The sequence below is a fragment of the Phytophthora infestans genome, genomic scaffold, assembly GCF_000142945.1.
Source record: "Phytophthora infestans T30-4 supercont1.44 genomic scaffold, whole genome shotgun sequence".
NCBI classification, from domain to species: domain Eukaryota; phylum Oomycota; class Peronosporomycetes; order Peronosporales; family Peronosporaceae; genus Phytophthora; species Phytophthora infestans.
The window spans coordinates 660009-681513 of record NW_003303715.1 but is presented as its reverse complement, the minus strand read 5'-3'; the positions used below and the strand labels follow the sequence as shown (position 1 = coordinate 681513).

Genomic DNA, 21505 nt, shown 5'->3' with positions numbered 1-21505 from the left:
AAAAAGAGTCATTTTCGCTTAGGCACTCGTTATTCAGCCAGACTGGGTAACAAGAGACAGTACAATTACATCAGAATTAAACCGATAAACATGCCCGAATATTTCAGACTCAGGAAGAGCCGGACACGTCATCAGTTGATGTGTGTTCGGGAGCATACGTATAACCGGAAGCTCGATGGCTGTCGGTTTCGAAACTGAAACCTGCAAGGCATTCCTCAGACTGCGCTGGGGGTATCTAACTCTCAAGACAAAGTGCGGGTGAATAACCCGGATGTAGTCATGTCATCGACACACACAAACAAATGACCAAATCATTGAAAACTTGTTCAGCTAAATGCACATGCAGAGATACCGATAGCGTAGATACTGTAGCTCCTTCCTACTTAGCGCACTCATAGAAGTAGCACCGGCGAATATCTCGAATGCCAACAGCATGTACATGCCACAATTGTAGCAATCGACCTGCACTCAAAGATCACTTTCGTACATTCGGACTCGGTACTTTCTTGGGGCAAGTCTGGTAGCATCGTCACCAAATTGTCAGCAAGGGGGCGAACCTTCACTCCGTAGCTGGAATTCATCGGGTCGTAGACTAACACGTCCTTACATGTCAGGTCAATCATGACGGAGCACCAGTGATTCTTGCCGCAGATGATCGGAAATAAAATCTTCTCAGCCGTCACACCGACAAACGTACGCCCTTCATCTTATTGATCGATAAATAGCCATTCATAACGTTCCCCGCGATTGACGTGTCGACTCCAATCATGTCGACGCTTTCTGCAAACAGCTTCAGCACTAACGTGTTGACGGTGCAGTTACCCAAGGGCGACTTGCCAACGAGCTCCAGCGCTTCAGCCTATATTCAAGAAGATGTTATCAACGTAAGTAAATCCATTGTATCAATAAATGTACGCTAACTTTACCTGCACGGACAGAAGTGGGATGGCCTTCAGCTTAGCAAGTATATCTGGGTATATATCAACTTGGAAATGTTCGGTCATCTGTAGAGCGAAATCAATAGTCTCGATCCACTTTATAGCTTTGTCCACGTGTTGTATATTTTTCATCGCCCTGTACCACTTTTTCATAACACCCAACGTCTCGGTAGTGTATGTTTTAACACCGATTACTTCGACCGCAATTTCTTGCTCGCTTAGATTTGCACCCGATGAATCTTTATGTTTCGTCTGCAGGGCTGAGACTTTGGCGCTGCACTTCTCAATGAAGTATTTGCGCAATACACGGGTTATGGATTCCACAGAATTTTTTTCTTCGCCGGTGGTAAGCTCGCTCTCTCGTGGGCTACTGGAGCCCTGTGAATTTTACTGAGCTCATACAGCTTGAATCGCGATAGGGTAGCGGCAGATGTATCGTATGTAGGCACCTTTGCAACAGCATCTCGCACAGTAGCCAGGCTCAAATTCGCTGCGTACAAGTCTGGGTTCTCCTGCACGATCGTGGCATTCTTTCGACGAGCAGCTTTCTTCGACTTCGCTGTTTGCTTTGGGCGCCCGCGGGATCTAGGAGGGCTCGCTACGTGAAATTCATCATTCCCTACTTCTCAAAGAGTCGATGTCAACTCTCGGGTTTTCATTCAATATGTTTGCCAGATTGGGTGCCAGATTCGCCAGACTGAGTGCCAGACTCGCCAGACTTGGCTGTTCTTAATGACTGAACTCGCTTCAGCGGGCTGGGTACATGTAGAAGGAGGAGAGTCTGATAGCTGATCGTTTTTTATGGATAAAGTGCCGAAATCACAATGCTTGTCGACGAGCAACGTCCTTCAGATATTCCATCGCTTCTCGGTATTGTGCCATTCCCAATCCAGACATCGAACCACCAATTTTACTAGCGAAAGGCAGCGCCTCACGATACTTGCGGTTTGAGTCCCAAGGTCGATCATCCGTCGCCACAACCCGACGAATAGCGAAAGATGCCATCGACGCACAGCTATCACTTGAGCTCTCGAACTCTATCGAGACCTAACAGAAGACAATATCCACCGACGATTGAGAAGTTGTGTCGGGATAACAGTGTCGTTGCCGAGTGCTCTTCTCAGAAAGAAAACATGACGATACGGCAGCAAACGCGTGCTCATAAAGAGGAACGAAAAAGTCCAGTTGGTCTCAGAAACATTATACTCGGTCTCACGCTCGGCAAGGGCATCTTCCTCGGTGCTTGTGCTCTTTACAATATAGACGCCCAGGCTCCGCTCCGAAAACTCGTATGATGCACGGCCAAGTGCGTATACGTATTTGTTCTTGTATCAGCTCACATACGTGTTCGCTGACAAGATTAGCCACGAGAGTCATTTCTGGATCGTATCCAGCATGCTGAATGTTAACCTTCGTGTAGACTTCATCCATGAAGCGTCGTTCTTGAAGCGTTTGATAGCACATAATAGACGCAATGCATTCGTCCACAGCCATGAACGAATTGTCCCACTCATCCAACTGCTTCCAGGATGCCTCCAATCGATTATTGGTGTTATTGCCGAGATTGACGGTGTTTTGCCATTTGTGTGCACACCATAACTTACGACAATTATCCCATTTGTTGATGAAATAGGCAGCAAATGGGTGGGTGGTGGGTTCATTTGTCGCACCAACCAAATCCGCGGGTTCAGCAGAGTGGAGCAAGATTTTGTCCGACTGGAGCCAGATTCGCCCCGACTGGAGAGGATTTCGATCTGTTTGTAACACTATCCTGCCCGATTGAATCTGAAGACTCCGGCCTTGAGCGACCAAGCTCGCGCACATGCAGCAGGTACCGGAAATGCCCCATGTACGCCTTCTCTGTCTTTGCGTAAACCAGAAGGTCCATGAGCCCTCGCAGCTGATCCCTCTCCCACGTGTTGCAGCCGTAATCCGATGGTGCGATTGCCTTCCTCAAGTACTTTAAAACGTGAAACTGTCAGAGTAGAATAATGACGCCGGGGAATGCTGTCTTCAAAACAGAAAGCTCTGTGAAATCCTTGTCCATGATCACGGACTGAAGACGCGTTCAAGCCGGATTATTCGTCATATATTCTTCCAGTGCAGTCAACAATGTTCTCCACTACTCGCTGTGGAGTAGGGCATGCTGCACAAACTGGCCTTTTCTAAAAGTGTCGTGTGCCATGAAAGAGAAGACCTTGTACTTGGATCGATTGGTTCCATGCGCTACGCCAACTAGAAGTACCTCCGGAAATTGAGTGAAGATCGACCGCATGTGTTTGGTTTGAAGCGTAGTACAGGTTGCCAATTTCTAACATGATGAAACGGTTAGATAGGCAATAATGAAATAAAATTTATACACATAAACGTCGTATATCATACCTTTTCTCCCACATCGCTTACGAAGATGCACTCCACGTTGCCAGGAACATCACCAAATTCGGACATCCACTTCTTCAACCGCTTTGAACTAGAGGTTGGGTTAATCCTTGTTCGCGAGCCTTCAATTTGCGAACCAAATTATGAACATCATGCGGCTTCGGATTGCTATCGGAATTGTGCTCGATAAATCTGAAAGTGCTTGTCTTTTTCGCGCCAGCCTTGCGGAGCTCGTCTACTGTCTCTAAAGCACTCTCATCGAGGGACACCCGGCTAGACGTGTGGCATTTGAAATCGTACTCGTTCAATGTGTAAGGTGGCACTTTGTAATCATTAGAGCAAATGTATGGGTAGCTTTGTTGATCTCTTGAACGCACACATTGGTCTGAAAAAACTCAGTTTGCCAGCAGATATTAGCAAATTTGTTCGCTCAAACCAGTCAATGCCCAATCAAATCAGACCATGCCAAATTTAACCAGACCATGCCCGAATGAATATGGCTTCGCCCGATTGATCATGTATCTTTCGCAGCACACCCGACATCCATTTATGCAGCAGCAACATACCTAGGCAGAGCATCCAGAAGCTCGATTCTCCTGACGAGGCCTCTTACTTGTGGCTTGCGTACACACGTATGTTTTTGCGTACTGGCCCCACTCGTCGGGAATCTTACACGCCTTTGATCCCTGGGCATCTATCCGAGCATTCCGTACTGGAGTTGAGGTGCTCGTTCTGGTACAATATTGTATCGATAACATGCCAACCAATTCGCTTAAAATAACACTGAATTTAACTAGAAATTCCACACTGTACCTGGAACGACCGAGCTTGGTACTGCGCGAAGTATGCCTCGAATTCCTCCCACGACCTGAGCTGCGTCTCCCCGGAGGCGGAGCGATGACACAGACTGGTCCGGTTTCCTCGCTAGCGCTACTCGTCTCCGTCGTGTCCACACGAGGTGGGCTTAGTGACGGCTCCCACTCACTCAAAGGGCCGCCAGATGCGGCGCTGTCACTGGTATCGTCACTGGCGTCTGCCAACAGGGGCGCTTAGGAGCGCTGCGTGGGCGCGGCAGCATTTGGGTCCGTTGGCGCCACAAATTTGCTGGAGGGGGAGGATTATTTGTGTGGGAGGGGTATACGCAGAGTATACGCTGGACCCAGTTCGGACATGGAAGATATCAGCAAATCCCAGCAAATTCGAAGATAACATGAGATTTGCTGTGAGTGGGATGCTCCCAGTCTGGCAAAATATTTGCTCTCTTTCGCTTACACTCTCACTTGTGCACCAATTTTCTGCAAGTTCAAGTGCTGAGGGAGCTCAATAATTTATTGAAGCTCAGCCAGAGCTAAACCCAATTATTATTTTCAGCTTTAATATTGTACGCACTGACAAAAACAAAAGCAATCTGCTATTAAGAAAACCACCTTAAGTACGAAATGCGGCTACGTTCTGGGCCGTTTCGAAATAGCGGGAAATTTGAATTTGACCTCACTGAATTGGACCAAAACGGCAAGTTTGGTTGGAATTCACAATAAGTAAAGGAAAAAATGCAATAATGGGCACCATCCAACCTTTTTCATTAAAAATTAGTCGTTCTTGCCAATGGCGAGCGCTTCAGAGACATTGCTACATGTACGCCTTCCTACATGTACGATAATCACGTCTTCAGCCCGCGCGGACAGTCGGCCGAGCCTGAATCAGCCAGCTGTCCCCGGCAAATTCGATGGCAATGCAGTACATGTACTTTGTTCGTCGACACTTCTACGCCAAGTCTGATCATCGTCCCTCGATCTCTGCGCGGCTCACAACGGAAGCACGACGGTACCTGATAGATCGATCCCTCATGCTGCAGTCATTCTTCGGTGACAAGTTGAGTCGCCTCAATCCGGTGGTGCCTGGTCTTATCGCTGCAGCGGTGGTAGTCGCCATCTACTATACCAGCGAGACCACGGAACTGCCGACAATCGACGATGACGAAGACCAGGACGGCAAAGTCACGCCCAAGCGTGTCCGCTATTTGCCGACCAATATCCCGGTGCTGGGCAACGCCCTGGAGCTTCTAAGCAACTCGGAGCGGATCCACGACTGGGTCGCTGATCAAATCGTGCCATTCGATGGCGAACCGTTCACACTCAGTCTTCCAGGCAAGGACGACATGATGTTCATCGCCAAACCAGAACATATCGAGCAGGTGCTGAAGACGCAGTTCGACAACTTTCCCAAGAGCCAGCACATTCACGACGTCTTCTTCGATTTGCTGGGTGACGGCATTGTCATCACCAATGGCGAGACGTGGAAGCGTCAGCGCCGCGTGCTTGTGAACCTCTTTAGCGCTCGTACGTTGCGGGAACACATGACGCCGATCTCGCAGAAGTACGTGGTGAAGCTACGTAGTATTTTCGAGGAGGCCGCGGCGTCGAACAAGCCCATGGACGCATTCGGCCTCATGCACCGCTACACGCTCGACGTGTTTGCGGAGATCGGCTTTGGCACGGAGATGCGCATCCTTGAAGGTCAGTACGAACAGTTCGCCGAAGCCATCGAAGAGTCGCAGTATATTGTGTCTGCACGGTTCAAGCAACCGGATGCACTCTGGAAAACCAAGCGCTGGCTGAACGTCGGCAGCGAGAAGAAGCTGCGTCATGCGATTCAAGTCATTGACGAGCACATTATGAGTATTGTCTCGGGGGCGATTCAGCGCCGTCAAGAGCGCAATGAAGCGATCAAGGCCGGCAAAGACGTTAAACCTGCAGATAAGGACATCGTGTCGATTATCCTGGACTCTATGGAGTCTTATAACCAGGTCGTGGACCCCGTTGAGGTGCGCAACATTGCCGCCGCCGCACTGATCGCAGGGCGCGATACAACGGCGGATGCTTTAGGCTGGCTGCTCCACGTACTGAGCGAGAACCCACGCGTGGAGGCGAAGCTGCGTTCAGAGCTGTTGAAACACATGCCTAAGCTTTCTACTGACGCTACGTACGTCCCCGCCGTTGAAGAGCTGAATGAAGTGCCGTACCTTGAGGCAACGATCCGTGAATTGCTTCGCATCTTGCCGGCCGGCCCGTTGATCGCTACGCATTGTGCCCGTGACACGGTGTTCCCGGATGGCACGTTCGTGCCCAAGAACACGGATATCGGCATCGCATTCTACACGACCGGTCGTCTCACGAGCGTCTGGGGTGAAGACGCGTTGGAGTTTAAGCCTGAGCGTTTCCTTGACGCGCAGACCGGTGAGGTCGCCAAGGTGTCATCGTCCAAATTCTGTGCGTTCAGCGCTGGCCCGCGCATCTGTGTGGGACGCAACCTGGCGTTCCTTGAGATGAAGATCGTGATCGCTAACATCGTGAGCCGCTTCCACCTCGTACCGGAGCCAGATCAACCGAAGCCCACGTACACACAAGGTATCACGCTGGGCATGCAGACTCCGCTCATGATGCGCGTCGAGGCCATGGCATCACAACAGAGGGGTGTTGTGGCGTAGTGCGATCCAGGCATACTGGTATGTATAGAATTGTAGTTGCCAAATTGAAGTGATGAATACAGTCTTTATACGGCGCAAGATGTAAGGTGCTAGGCGTCACACAGCATCACACTGCATGTATAATAACGGCAGATTCCGTTGGTGCTCATGTCACCTGAAGATTGCACAGCGCAAATCGGATGGCGTACGTGGCAGACCCTTACAACTCGACGAGGAAGGTTCCCTCTGCAATTCGGTCGAGATGCCTTGTCGGACGCCGTGATCTATTGTAGGCGACATTGAACATTGGGCCAGAAATTGTAACCCATATGTAAAAAGTCTAATAATTGTCTGTTTGATATAAATAAAAGTGCTATATATAACTTAGTGTCGTGAGAGGGCCATCAATTAGCCAGAAGCATCCTTTAAGGTCAGCGAAAATGTCCGGCAAGCACGAGTTCTGCCCAGGAGAGAAGCGGATGATTGTGAACAGCTACGAGTATTTCAAAAGCCAGAAGGAACAAGGCCTCTTCAAAGGCATCATGACACGCCAACTGGTCTCTGATTGCCTTGGTTGTGCTCCCAACACCGTTGACTCCGTGGTTAATGAGAAAAAGAATAACCCAGACACTGATTTTGAGGTATATCAATTATAACTGATATTGTAACTGTTTGATATAAATAAAAGTGCTATATATAACTTAGTGTCGTGAGAGGGCCATCAATTAGCCAGAAGCATCCTTTAAGGTCAGCGAAAATGTCCGGCAAGCACGAGTTCTGCCCAGGAGAGAAGCGGATGATTGTGAACAGCTACGAGTATTTCAAAAGCCAGAAGGAACAAGGCCTCTTCAAAGGCATCATGACACGCCAACTGGTCTCTGATTGCCTTGGTTGTGCTCCCAACACCGTTGACTCCGTGGTTAATGAGAAAAAGAATAACCCAGACACTGATTTTGAGGTATATCAATTATAACTGATATTGTTGGGAGTTGTGGCTCTTAGACACGCCCCGCGAAGTAACAAACAAACTCCTTGTTTGCAAAGGGAAAATATGAAGACTGAATTACTTTGTGTCAGTTGCTCTGCTTCCTGAGCATTGACCAACACTCACGGGTCTTTGCCCTCTCTCATATAACGATCTGGTTTCTTTGCTGTTCCAGCTTTCTTCAATCTGCGCCAGGCCTCGATGCACAATCCAACACGCCCTTCTCGAAGATCGGTCTTCGATGTCGAATACTGGTCTTCGACTACTTTTCTGCTCCAATGCCTGCAATTAGCAACAATCCTTTCAGTCGCTTCTTGTCCAGAGGCTTGGTGAACGTGTCGGCAGGGTTTGTTTCCCCCCTCACCTTATGCAACTCCACAGTGCCTTTTTGCACTTGCTCTCGTACGTAATGCCACCGTAATTCAATGTGGCGCGTACGTCTGCTGTAGGTAGGATTAGTTGCCATCACGTGAGCAGCTTGACTGTCAATTCCTATACGCAATTTCACATCGTGCTGCGGTAACATCTCTTGCAAAACATTTTTCCCAGCAACTGCCTCCATTGTGGCTTCACACGCTGCAATGTACTCCGCCTCCGCGGTCGACAAAGCGATGACGGATTGTCTTCGTGACATCCATGCTACAGCTCCGCCTGCCAGCATAAACACGAAACCAGTAGTGCTCTTCCTTTGATCTGGGTCATTAGCCCAATCACTGTCACAGTAACCCTGCAACACCAACTCCTTCGAGTTGTTCTTCTTTTTCTCGTACTTGATTCCATAATCCAAGGTCCCGGCCAAGTAGCGCAGCACTCTCTTTACCGTTCCAATATGCTTCGCCGATGGGTTCGCTACGAAGCGACTCAGTTGGCCTAATGAATAAGCCAAGTCCGGTCTGGTACTTGTAGCCAGGTACATGAGCATACCAATGGCTTCACGGTACGGAAAGCTGCCGTCTGCACTCTCCTTCTCTCCAAGAGGTGTGAGCCGTGAATTTACTTCCATTGGATTTCCTACTGCATGTGCATTTTCAAATCCCAGCTTGCCAAGAATCTCTCTTGCGTACTTGCCTTGACTGATCATAATGTACTCTGACGTGTGAGTCACTTCCACACCTAAGTACTGTGTTAACAGCCCTTGGTCCTTGAGACCGTACGTGTTGTCCAAGTCCATGAACAACTGATCTTTGTACTCCTTGCTGTTTGTTGCAACCAAGATATCATCGACGTATACTAGCACGTATACCATCGTGCCACCATCAAACAGGTAGTACAGGCACGGCTCCGTCAACGATCTTTGGTATCCACGCTGAATGAACCAATCATTTAGTTCTGAATTCCATTCTCGACCCGATTGTCTTAATCCATACAAAGCCTTGAGTACCACGTAAGAATGGCCACTCACTCTGCACGGATATCCGTTGATGGAGTGTAGATATTGTCGTATGCCTAGCCATGCATTGAAATAAGCGGTATTCACGTCTCCTCCGTATACCTCTAATCCCAGTAATGCCGCCAGTCCCAACAACAGTCTAAACGAAGCCATTCTTGCCACAGGGGCAAACGTTTCCTTGAAGTCAATGCCTGGTCGCTGGTGATTCCCCAACGCCACTATCCGAGCCTTGAATCTTATCACGTAACCCTGATGATCCGACTTCAAGGCATAGACCCACATTGTACTTACAGGCTTCGCATCTTTGGGCATGTCCTCATCCGGTATTTCTTGGATGACCTTCTGTGCCTTCAGTGCAGCGATCTCTACCATTTCTGCTTCCATCCAATAGTTAACAAACCTGGATCGCAGTGCCTCACGTCTGTTACGAGGAATCTTCACCTCACAAGCACGAATAGGCCGGCCATGCTCATCCAGAACCCGTGAAGTCGCTGCATTCATCACAAAGTCATCAAAGCGTCGAGGTTGACGTCTTTCTTGTACCTCTCGAAGTCCTGTTCGAGTTCTCTTGGTATCTGGCTTTGCGGCCTCGTGTTCCACACGAGCCTCTTCCGACTGAGTTTCATCGCGGTGGGTACGCTTTCCAGTTTCTCGAATGACAACTGGATCAAGACAAACACTAGCGTCCATCTTCTGCGCGTTATTATTGTCCACAACCGCACTTTGATGTTCATCAGTACTCTCTGGGTCTTCTTCAAGCCCCACACCACTCGACGAGTTGTTATTCTCCATTGAGATAGTCTTCTCATCAAATGAGAACACACTTGCTACAGTAATGTCGTCGTCTGTCGGTAATCCTGCTTCGTCGTCATCATCCACCTCATTACCATCCAGCGATGAGCCCCGTGTTCCCACCACAGACTCAACGTCAGCACCATCATTTTGCGTAGATGATTCCGACTGCTTGCCACCAACACAGAGATTTCCTGAGCTACTTGCCTTAATCTCGCTCCTTGGAATGCTAGTAGTAAGATTACATGCGCTCGAAGCTGCATCAGTGAGTGATACTCCGCCATGGCCATCACTCTCGTGTAGATCCGCTCTACCGAGCTCTCTCGTGCTTTCAATCTCATCTGGTCGATTATTTAGAGCATTTGAGACAGCATCTGCCATCTGAACGCCCTTCTCGTGCTCACTGTTAGCCGCTACATCCACCTCGCCTCCCACGAGTCCAATAGACAACTCAGAATTTGGCTCGCTAACCAGCTCCATTGTCTTGGATGTAGCCATTTCGTGGTTCAAACGGTTGTCATAGTCCACATCCTGGTCATCACGTCGGGTAAAGTGCAGTGACTCGAGGTCCTCCTCATCTACAGCACCTTCGTGACGGTCTTTGTAAACTACATCTTCAGCAACCCGTAGATCAGATACAAACCTGGCGGTGTGCTCATCAGGAAAGTAAACTTTGCAGCCTACCACGTCCTCTTCGTAACCGAGTAGAAAGCCAATCTTGGCGTTGTTATCATGCTTGCGTCTTCCAGACGTCACAGGAACATGAACATATGCTAGAGATCCAAACTTCCTAATGTGATGCACGTCAGGTTTCATTCCAAATATCATCTCATAAGGAATTCCTTGAGTGCCACGGTTGTATACCCTATTCTTGACGTATACAGCATTTCGTAGTGCTTCCGGCCATAGACTCCGAGGAAAGCCTGCATGTACCATCGTGGTTTTCATCATGTCCACCAATGACTGATGCGTTCGTTCGCACAAGTTCAATTGAGAACTTTTTGGACCCACTCGGATGTGCTCAATTCCTCTCCGTGCGTACCAGTTTTCCATACCTTTGTTGATGAACTCCCCACCTTTGTCTGTCAGTACTTGCTTCACTTTGTAGACAGCCCCGTTCACATTTCGTCCTGCTTGACGCTCGGCCCAGAGTATGTACTGTTGCAAGTGCTTGTTTACAACTGAACTCTCTTTACTAGTCAACAGAAACACTCTCACGAATCTGGAGTATCCATCCATAACCACTAGTACGGCTTCATACCGAGTCCGATTATCTTTACTTGGAATGAGAAGGTCAGCGTACACAACTTGATTCGGCCACTTTGTTGCCCTGTCCATCTTCTTGCGATGAGCCTTCTTCTTTTGCTTCCCCACATGACATGCGTCACAGATCTGCTGGTGACGCTGAGTCAACATCATGCCTCTCACTAATCCCCGGTCTACCATCGTCTTCAGATATTGTGGACAAGTATGACACATACGCTCGTGCCACAATGCCAAAGTGCCAACCCCTTCGGCTATAGTAAAATTTACCATTGGACGCCGATTAACAGGCTCTTTCACGCTTGTTTGACCTGGATGTAGTCCCAGAAACCCCCAAGTTGCTTCCTGAGGCTTCGCCACTGCTACTGATTTCCCTTCCCAAAGAATAGTAAAGTCCTGAGTATCATGATTGAACGTAAAGTCAAACCCTTGTTCATGAGCAAGTCCGGGAGAGAAGAGCCCGAATTCAGCTCCGGGTATGTAGAAAACATCATCCAGACACATTACTGTCTGCTCTCCATTCACCTCAGTAGTTAAGGCAACAGTCCCCATCCCAGCGATACGAGCTGCAATGTTTGGGGAAATACCTCGAATGCTGCGTAGTTGTGACGCGTCCTCAGTGTAGCTCACAAAATACGAGCGATCTCCGACCACGTGAGAGTTCGAAGCTGTGTCAAAATACCACCAACCGCTAAAGTTTTCATCGACAGGTACTTGATCATTAACTTCCAGAAGCTTCTCATCTACTCCTGTTCCCTGAGCATCGTACAGAGTCTCGTGCAGAGTCTCGTGCTCATGATGAGCCTCAGCCGTTATTAATCCCGTCACTATCCCCTGATCTGCAGGTTCATGCAGTATCTGTGACAGTCCATTTCCTTCTTGGCTGAGTGTCAGATTTCCTTGTGGTTTCCGCTTGGGTTCACTGTTACTCCCAGCACCACTCTTGTTCTCTTGACTGATCGTCAAGTTTCCCTGCGGTTTTCGCTTGGTCTCTCTGTCTCCAGCACCGCTGTTCTTTTCTTCACGCTCCGGACACTTGGCCTTAATATGGCTATCACTCCCGCAGACAAAGCACAGCCTGGCTTTTCGCTGTTTACTTGACTTGTTCTGCTGATTACCATTTCCGCCTTTTTCCGGATCACCACTTTTATCACCTCCGCTTTTATGCCCTCCTTGCTTTCCTTGACGCTTGCCTCTGAATTCCTTCTGTCGAGCAGCGGCTGCAAGAATTAATTCACGAACCCGTACCGGTGTATACACACTTGGGTCCGCGCCATAGCGGATCGAAGATTTCAGACATTCAAACTCGGTCAAATCTGGCAAACTTTCCAACAACATATCCACCATTGTACTGTCTTCAATAGTATGCTGTAAGCCTACCAACTCCGATTTGATGCTGAACATCTTGCAAAGATGGAGATTTGCATCTCCTCCAGAAGCGAGCTTCTTATCCCAGAGATCATTCTCCAAGCGACGAATCGTGTAGGCCTTGATAGCTTCATTCTGCTTTCCTTCAAACAGATTACAGAGCTCTGCCCACATTTCCGATCCGGTCTCCTTGTCGCGAATCTGCTGAAGAATTTCCGGCGGAACAGACGTACCAATCATCCGCATGATCTTGATTTGCTTCTTATTGAACTTCTCCTGGTCCTCTGCACTCGCTGTGGAGAGCATGTCCTTGGTTAAAGTTCCATCAGCAATGTCCTTCAAGTCATCCTCCTTGAAAACGTTCATCATGGCCCATTTGTATGTCTGCCAATCCTTGCCTTGCCAATTCTTCGGCACCCCTTCGCTGGTGTACTTCATCGGCTTACTCATGCCTGCGCTGCCACCACTTGGGCTCATAACCCTGTTGGGAGTTGTGGCTCTTAGACACGCCCCGCGAAGTAACAAACAAACTCCTTGTTTGCAAAGGGAAAATATGAAGACTGAATTACTTTGTGTCAGTTGCTCTGCTTCCTGAGCATTGACCAACACTCACGGGTCTTTGCCCTCTCTCATATAACGATCTGGTTTCTTTGCTGTTCCAGCTTTCTTCAATCTGCGCCAGGCCTCGATGCACAATCCAACAGTCCGGCAAGCACGAGTTCTGCCCAGGAGAGAAGCGGATGATTGTGAACAGCTACGAGTATTTCAAAAGCCAGAAGGAACAAGGCCTCTTCAAAGGCATCATGACACGCCAACTGGTCTCTGATTGCCTTGGTTGTGCTCCCAACACCGTTGACTCCGTGGTTAATGAGAAAAAGAATAACCCAGACACTGATTTTGAGGTATATCAATTATAACTGATATTGTAACACTTCCTTTTTAAACTAATATTTGTACAAAGCCCAGTGAAAACGACAGAGGTCGAAAGCGAGATTATGCCCTGACGGATACCTTTATAATATTTTTCACCATCCTGCTGGCAGAATTGAATGTTAAATCGACAAGGGCAATCTGCGACCGGGCGATGTGTCATCTTCCTTTTTGACATATGATTTTGATTCTAGACCAATCATATCTGTGTATTTGGCGCGCCTTTCCCCCGAAAATGACAGTGTTCTGAGAGGGCATTTTTAAACGACTGTAGCTCCAAAACGGCTGGGAATTGGCTAAAAATTACCACAAAATCGAAATCTAAACGCATGATTGCACCCTATATCTAAATGTCGATATAGGTTTTCCTAAATGTAGACCTCTTATGCCTCTCTAGATTCTGGCCCAATGTTCAATGTCGCCTACAATATAATAAGGCCGTCGTCACCAGCATCTTTTGCAGCGTTGTTTGTCAGGACTGGCGACACAGTATAATCGGCCGGATCAATTGCAACGGCTCCTTCAGTCTGTAAGGATGTTGCAGTCCATGTTCAAGTCTCCCGTGGTGCCGGGTCTTGTCACGGCTGCACTGTTCGTGACGCTTTACTGGACCAAGGCCAACAAGAGCTCTGCGAAGTCCAAAGGTGACAAGGTCAAGTACGCCGTCATCCTGCCGGGCACCCTGCCTGTGCTCGGTAACGCCGTCGAGCTGGCGGCCAACGCACCGCGCATGCACGACTGGCTGGCCGACCAGTTCGCTGCTACGAATGGCGAGGCATTCATCGTACGGCTTCCTGGTAAGGACGACATGATGTTCATCGCCAAGCCAGAGCACCTGGAAGCCGTGCTTAAAACGCAGTTCGATATCTTCCCAAAGAGCGAATACATCCACGACGTCTTCTGCGATATACTGGGCGACGGTATCGTAGTGACGAATGGAGAGACCTGGAAGCGGCAGCGTAATGTCGTCGTCGGACTTTTCAGCGCCCGTGCGTTGCGTGAGCACATGACGCCGCTTGTCCAGAAGTACACAGTGCAGCTGGTAGATATTTTGACGGACGCGGCGGCCACGAACACGCCGTTGGACGTGTTCGACCTGCTGCACCGATACACGTTCGACGTGTTCGGCGAAATCGGCTTCGGCGCCAAAATGGGCTCCATGGACGGAGCTTTCCAGCCGTTCGCAGAGGCGATGGATGAGGCTCAATTTCTGGCCGGAAAGCGCTTCAAACAGCCCATGTGGTACTGGAAACTGCGTCGCTGGCTGAACGTTGGTGACGAAAAGAAACTCAAGGAGAACGTGCGCGTGATCGACGAGCACTTGATAGGCATCATCGCTGACGCCATTGAGCGTCGTCGTCTTCGTGTTGAAGAGAAGAAGGCCGGTCGTCCTGCCGCACTTGCCGATAAGGACATCGTGTCCATTGTGCTAGACAACATGGAGTCTCGTGGGATGCCAGTAGACCCCGTCGAGGTCCGCAACATCGCCGTCGCGTCAATTATCGCCGGTCGCGATACGACTGCCGACTGTATGGGATGGCTGTTCCACATGCTCAGCCAGAACCCGAACGCAGAGACGAAGCTGCGAGCAGAGCTCCTTTCCAAGATCCCCAAACTCGGTACTGACCGGCACTACACTCCGACAGTGGAGGATATCAACAAGGTGCCGTACCTGGAGGCTTGCATCCGCGAACTCCTGCGTCTGTACCCGCCTGGTCCGTTGATCACCACGCATTGTATCAAAGACACCGTCTTCCCGGACGGTACGTTCGTGCCAGCGAATACAGACATCGGTATTGCGCTCTTCTCCTGCGGACGTCTCACCAGTGTCTGGGGCGAAGACGCGCTTGAGTTCAAGCCGGATCGCTTCATCGACAGCGAGACGAGTGACATCATCCCGATGACTGCGACCAAGTTCGCAGCATTCAGCGCTGGCCCGCGTATCTGCGTCGGCCAGACCCTGGCATTTATCGAAACCAAGATTGTGATCGCCAGCATTGTCGCCCGCTTCGAAATGACCCCCGAACCTGGTCAGAATGTCGCCTACACGCAGGGTATTTCCTTGGGCATGATGGACCCTCTCATGATGCGTCTCAAGTCGGTTTAACGCCATCGCCCTCTAAAATTCTGGTAGAATAAAGAAAAATGCCATTGAAAAAAGCATATTTTTTACTTGGTGGAAGAATTTAAAACACACCCAGCTTTTGAGTTCTGTTCATCTACTTCTCCTCCAGTGGGACGCTTTGCCTTCTCAAGTTCATACGCTCCAGGCACGTAAATCTCACTAAGCATGTTCCAGAGTCCTTTCCGTCTTGAGCTGCGAGGAAGCGAGAGATTCTTTGTGCCAGCATCTGTGACGGACGTTCGATAACGTGGTAGCTCACGGTCGCCAGTATTAAAACCAGACCGAATCGCGCGAAGAATCGGTTAAAAAACTTCTTTTCTTGCATGATCGAAGGGTGGTAAATAATGAAACAGTGCAGTAAGTAGACCGAGAAGCTGATTTTCCCCCAGTATCGCAGCACACTCCACTCAAACATCGACGAGACGCAAGACGGACGAATCATCTCGATCACGAAAATAATTGTCAGCTCTACGCTGACAAAAGGGAATCCAGGCCCCGCGGGCACAGGATCCGCATGGATCCAGTCGAAGAATAATCCATCGAAGCACACGCTCACCAGTACAGCAATGGCTAGACCTTCAACTACACGGAGGGCGAGTGTGTGCCACCAGAAAAAGTTAAATTTCGTCTCTTTGATCCATAAATCCGCCTTCACGAAGATGACGGCACCCATTGAACCCATTGTAAATGTGTGGAGATGAGGAAGGAGAGGCATGTGGTGGTTTCTGTAGGCGTAGAAGCCTTCGTGTAGGATCCACACGAATAGTGGTATCGCTCCAATCCACCAAAAGCGACGCATACCCAGCGCAATCGCGACAAAAACTGGGAGCACGAAGTAGTACCCAATCTCCAGCGGTAACGTCCAAAACACGTGAAAACGGTAGCCGGTGTAGAACAGTAGCACTTTGCCCAAATCGTAGTCTGCGGGGTTGTTGATATTATAATTCTGCTGGTTCTGGGTAGACACGCAGGCCAGTACGATCGCCGTCACTGCGAACAGCGGGTACACTCGAAAGAATCGTTTCTGGAAGTAGTCCAACAATGCGATGGTCCACGTTCGAGCGCCAGCATGTTGTGCTAGTAGCTTCATGCTCTTTTTTATGAAAAGCCATGTCAGCAGGAACGATGATAGCACAAAGAAGATGTCCACGGCCACTGCCCCGAGATGCAGTTTGTCGGTGGGGTATTCCTTTGAGTGGTGAATGACAACCAGAATGGCTGCGAGACCGCGAATGCCATCAAAGAACAAGACTTTGGCCGCGCCATTGGGCGCTGCTGGTTTAGCTGCAGTGGGGTTTCCAACCGACAGTTTTGTCCGCTCTACGAACGTCTGGTCCTCCGAGTCTGTCGTTGAATTCGAAGTCTCTCCATCCGAAATCTCTACGACGCTGAGGTTGGTGTCGGCGTCTTGTACGCTCATTGTAGTTTTCGGCGCACTACCCAACATCTTGCTGCTTGGCTTGACAATTCCTTAGTTGCGTGCTTGTGTGCCGATCTCGGCGAATGGGCCACCAGTTTACCTGTGGCTTCAGCGATTACTCCCATCCTGCAAGCACACACTGCGGGTAAACTCCTCGTGTATTTGATGAATTGCATGTACTATTTTCAGAATAACTTTGCTTACCGGTATCTTATAAGTTAAAACATGTGTACCGGTAGCAGAGTGGTAGAGTAATGAAGGTAAGGTATTATGTGCTCGCAGTGGGAGAGTACACGTATTAATACATGGATACTCCTTGTCCCTTTCCAATCTTGTGTCGTGAAGCCTTTGACGCCTTCGAAAGGCTAAGAAGGTACCCATACAGTGACTCGAATCCAGGTATTAATAGCAACTTTTAATACCTGTGCTTGTATTTGAGCTGGAGTCGCTCGTCGCATGAATAGTACTGGTACATGCTTTAATACATGTTCTTTAATAATGATTAAATTATGCAGGTTTGCGACCATATGAAGTGGAACTGACTCTACAGTCTGTTGTTTTAATGCTGACCGGTACATGTACACTGTACATGTCTTTTTGGTGCAGAAACTCCCCTCTGTTGTAATCCCTAGATTTAGAATACAGCAGTTCAATTCACCCTCAATACGAATAAATTTGCAGTTTACAAAAATGACGTCTCGCCCCAGGCAAATATTCCGACTGTGGAGTGCTTAATTATGAGAGAGTATCCATTGTACAGACACGGAAGGCCAACAAAGAACAGTAGCGGCTCCAGTCCTTATTTTCACGAGCGTTTATGGCCATTCTCTTACTGACCCCCCCCTACAGTATACCTTATACATGTCGACGACATCCAGTTGCATCCCCACGAACCTTATAGCCCGCTGACAACACAGCCCGTTGGCAAGATGAGGAGTCTGCTGCGATGACGAGCAAATAAGCCAATTTATCCGCAGCTATTGGATTGTCTTACCGATTGTTTAGTTTTGAATTCATTTACAGTACTATTTAATGCTGCTTTGACTGATGATAAACAATGACCCCGCGATTGGAACTCCCCTAATTAGAAAAATTAAAAATTTCCGTCGAGGCTATGACTACTGAGGGGCTGTCTGGCAGCTGTACCCAGGCTGTCAGCAATTGACTGACTCTAAATGTCTACGGTTCTGTACTAATCACATCAGCTACCTATCTACGAGCCACAAAAATAGCCATCTCAAGATAACATCCCAGGATGAAGCAATTTCTCAGACGGTATTCAAATGTCTGAAAAAGTACTATAATAGATGTGCTTTAACCCCTTAGTTCCCGGCCTCAAATATGAGGGTATATTTTGACCTCGTCCCATATACAGATATAAAGGAATTTGTATGGGGTTTCAATTAAGTCCGGATATCTTGGCGCGGGATCGGGGTGGTAACAACGACTTGCCAGTGTGTATAGTACGGATTCTCCAACATAAAGGAGGGTTTATGTAGTACATTGAGACGATCATATACAACTATGCTGTATAAATAAACATAAGATACGTACTGTTTATTGATTAGCCTATCTTTGTGCTGTTGCATACGTCCAGCAGCGGTGAGTTCATTTATTATAGCCAATAACAAGAAAGATCAAGTGCCGTATCAATTGATTGCTCCTTGCATAGACATGTACGACCAGACGGCGCAACCACTACGCCTCCTCCTCCACCGCTTCATCATCTTCTTCGCTCGACTCCCCAGCACCAGCACCAGCACTTGCTCCGCTCTCGCCTACCTGCTGTCTGCGTCTCCGCTTCTTGCCTGGACGCTCCGCTGGCGCTCGGTCGCGTATCTTTTGGTCGCGTAGCAAGCGGCTCGGGATGTCATTCCCGTTCTTCCAGTCGAGGTGCCATATCTGAAAGCACGTGCGCTCCCTTTCCTCCCTAACAACGTTGCAGAGATACTTCCTGCGGCACAACCTACAGTCAGCGCTATCACCGTGTTAGTATCAAGCATGAACAGCATGTACGTACCTCTTTGGCCCTGCAGAGCATTCTGGACAGTAATACTTCGTATACTTCCGCGGCACCACCTTGTAGATAGCACACACTTTGCAGGTTCTGTGGCGACGCTTCTTTCCGGTTTCAGTGTCGGCCTTGTCTGAGTTCTCCGGCCAGTTCGTGGCCATCATCAATGCAGTCTGAGCCACGTCGCTGCTCCTCCCGTCTTAGACGACGCTCCTCGTGCAGAGTGAAGCGGCTGTACGCTCCTCAGCGGAGGTGGATTTCTAGAATAGGAAAACATAACCAACATAACACATATTAGTAAATGCATTTATGTTGCCAAACCCATCATAGCAACTTACCTCAATCTCAGCGAAAGAGTTTTCATCAACAGCAAGTAGTTGTTCCATGAGTGTCTCGAAGAATGCGGAATGCTTCGGGGATTTGTGCCCATTGGCACGCTGGTTGTGTCGATACACAATAAAGGCGTTCACCAACGCCATGTCCAGCAATCCGAGAAACAAGGTCTTGTAGTACTTTCGTGATTTGTACGAAAGCTGCACGCTGTAGCGTTGCATCCGGAGCTGGTCGTGCACATCAACACCTCCCATGTATCGGTGATAGTCACGAACCAGCTCCGGTGCCGGTAGCTCTTTCATCTGGCCTTTGATACGCCGCACTACAATAAAAAAGCACAATAGTGAGCAATGATACATATATATAAACACACAGGCTTACTTACTGACACTGACTGTTTCTCTGCTGCCACCACTGCTCAGCATGTGGACGGGATTGCGGTCCATCCACATTGCTGCGGTTATCTGCGGAAAAAGCTTATTTTCAGCCAGCTTGATTGTCCCCTGTGGTGGTACTAGCTCTCTCACACCATTCACGGTTCTGTAAGACTTGTCAGTCTTCACATCCTTCGCGTACCCTGCCATACGCATCTGGATCGTACCCGTAATGTACATCCGTCGCTGCAACAGCTCCAACGCCAGCTTCACCGACGTGTAAAACCGGTCTGTGATTACCAAACGCCACGGGGAGGTCGGTGATGGCGGGCACAGCGCGTTCATGTTCCTTAGTACGGCAGCCTCGCCGCAATTATTAGCAGCAGGAATCGGAGTCCGGAGATTACTCTTAACACCACAGTACACCTCGAATCTGAGCAGTCGCACAAACGCACACGATATTAGTAAAAGTAATAAATATGTTGGATTAGGAAATTCTCCACAATGTGGATGTTTGCCCGTCCAACATAAGCACTTAGACCAAAAAAAAAAGTGGCAAGCATTAGCTTGCCACCTTGAACGCACCTCATGCAATAAGCTGTATCTGCACACGCTGCCACGAACACCTTGGTCCCCCACTTGTGCGGTTTGTCCTTGTTGAACTGTCTGGTAGGATTGTAGCGGGATCTTGAAGGCAGCGTAGCTTCGTCAAAGCTAATGACAGGAGGAATCTTGTAGCCGCGCGCAAATGTACGCTGTAAAACCTCGATAACCGGCCGAATCTTCCATACACGATCCGTGCTAGCTTGAGGCGACTTGTTGTTGGAGAAGTGCAAGTATCCCATTATGTGGAAGAACCGGTTGCGGGACATGTACTTGCCGAAGCGTGGCGTTGGCAACGCACCAGCCGGTGTCAACTCCCAGTGAGCAGCAATCCCCTTTCGCACTGGAGACAGCATCCTTGCAATGAGAAGCGCGATGACGCGCAAAACCTCCCACGGTTCTATCGGCTTCACACGTGCTAGTCGCCGACGAATATCTGCGAGGTTCTCTACTTCTCCACCACCACGACGCTGCTTCGCTTGAATCGCCTGCGCACGACCCGGTATCGACTGCGTGTGGTAGCGATTGCTCTCGACGGCAATCTGTCTCCACAATTTTGGCGGTAGGTAGTAGAAGAACAGCGCCAGTGGGTCTTCAGCCACTCCAAGGACGCTCTCAGATGGTCCATAAGGCCCGTCGTAAAGGGTCTTCATACGTAGGATTGTCTCCAAATTTGGACTGGTCTACAAATAGCACATCAAAGTGAGTTAGATAATGTTAACATTATGTTGGACAACGACGGAATAATAGTTGCGTATGTTGGGATAGCGTTCAACATACTTACCATACTCCCAGCCAGAATGTTTCGTCTCCGGCGAACGCGCCGCAATTCATCGGCCACCGACTTGCAGAACGTGTCCGGTAGTTCAGTTCCAACGCAATCGGCTAACTCCTCATCAGAGAGTTCTCCAAGCTCCCAATCTCCTTCCCACTCACTGTCCGCGTCGTCATCGTCTGAATCAGGACCAGATTCCTCTTCTGATCCGAGGCCAGTGCACTCACGTGCACCAGCCGCCATGATGTTAGGATCACCGTCGACTACGCAGGCGACAGGGAGATGCGGGGCAGCTGACGCAGCACCGGTGTCTGTGGTGTCACTTATGGTGCCTTCAGCTTGAGCTTCGC

General features: G+C 49.1%; 3 protein-coding genes across 3 annotated transcripts; 2 read left to right on the top strand and 1 right to left on the bottom strand.

The window, feature by feature from the left end:
* Nucleotides 1–5478: 5478 nt before the first annotated feature.
* On the top strand, nt 5479–6804 carry PITG_16500 (cytochrome P450, putative; the record flags this gene model as incomplete). Its single annotated transcript, XM_002897483.1, has 1 exon — nt 5479–6804. The coding sequence occupies one exon, from the start codon at nt 5479–5481 to the stop codon at nt 6802–6804; it is 1326 nt and encodes a 441-aa protein (XP_002897529.1).
* A 7242-nt stretch (nt 6805–14046) lies between these two features.
* PITG_16499 (cytochrome P450, putative) lies at nt 14047–15618 on the top strand (the record flags this gene model as incomplete). The annotated part of the gene is made up of 1 exon (XM_002897482.1): nt 14047–15618. The coding sequence occupies one exon, from the start codon at nt 14047–14049 to the stop codon at nt 15616–15618; it is 1572 nt and encodes a 523-aa protein (XP_002897528.1).
* Nucleotides 15619–15730: 112 nt separating this feature from the next.
* PITG_16498 (uncharacterized protein) lies at nt 15731–17056 on the bottom strand (the record flags this gene model as incomplete). Its single annotated transcript, XM_002897481.1, has 1 exon — nt 15731–17056. The coding sequence occupies one exon, from the start codon at nt 17054–17056 to the stop codon at nt 15731–15733; it is 1326 nt and encodes a 441-aa protein (XP_002897527.1).
* Nucleotides 17057–21505: the final 4449 nt, after the last annotated feature.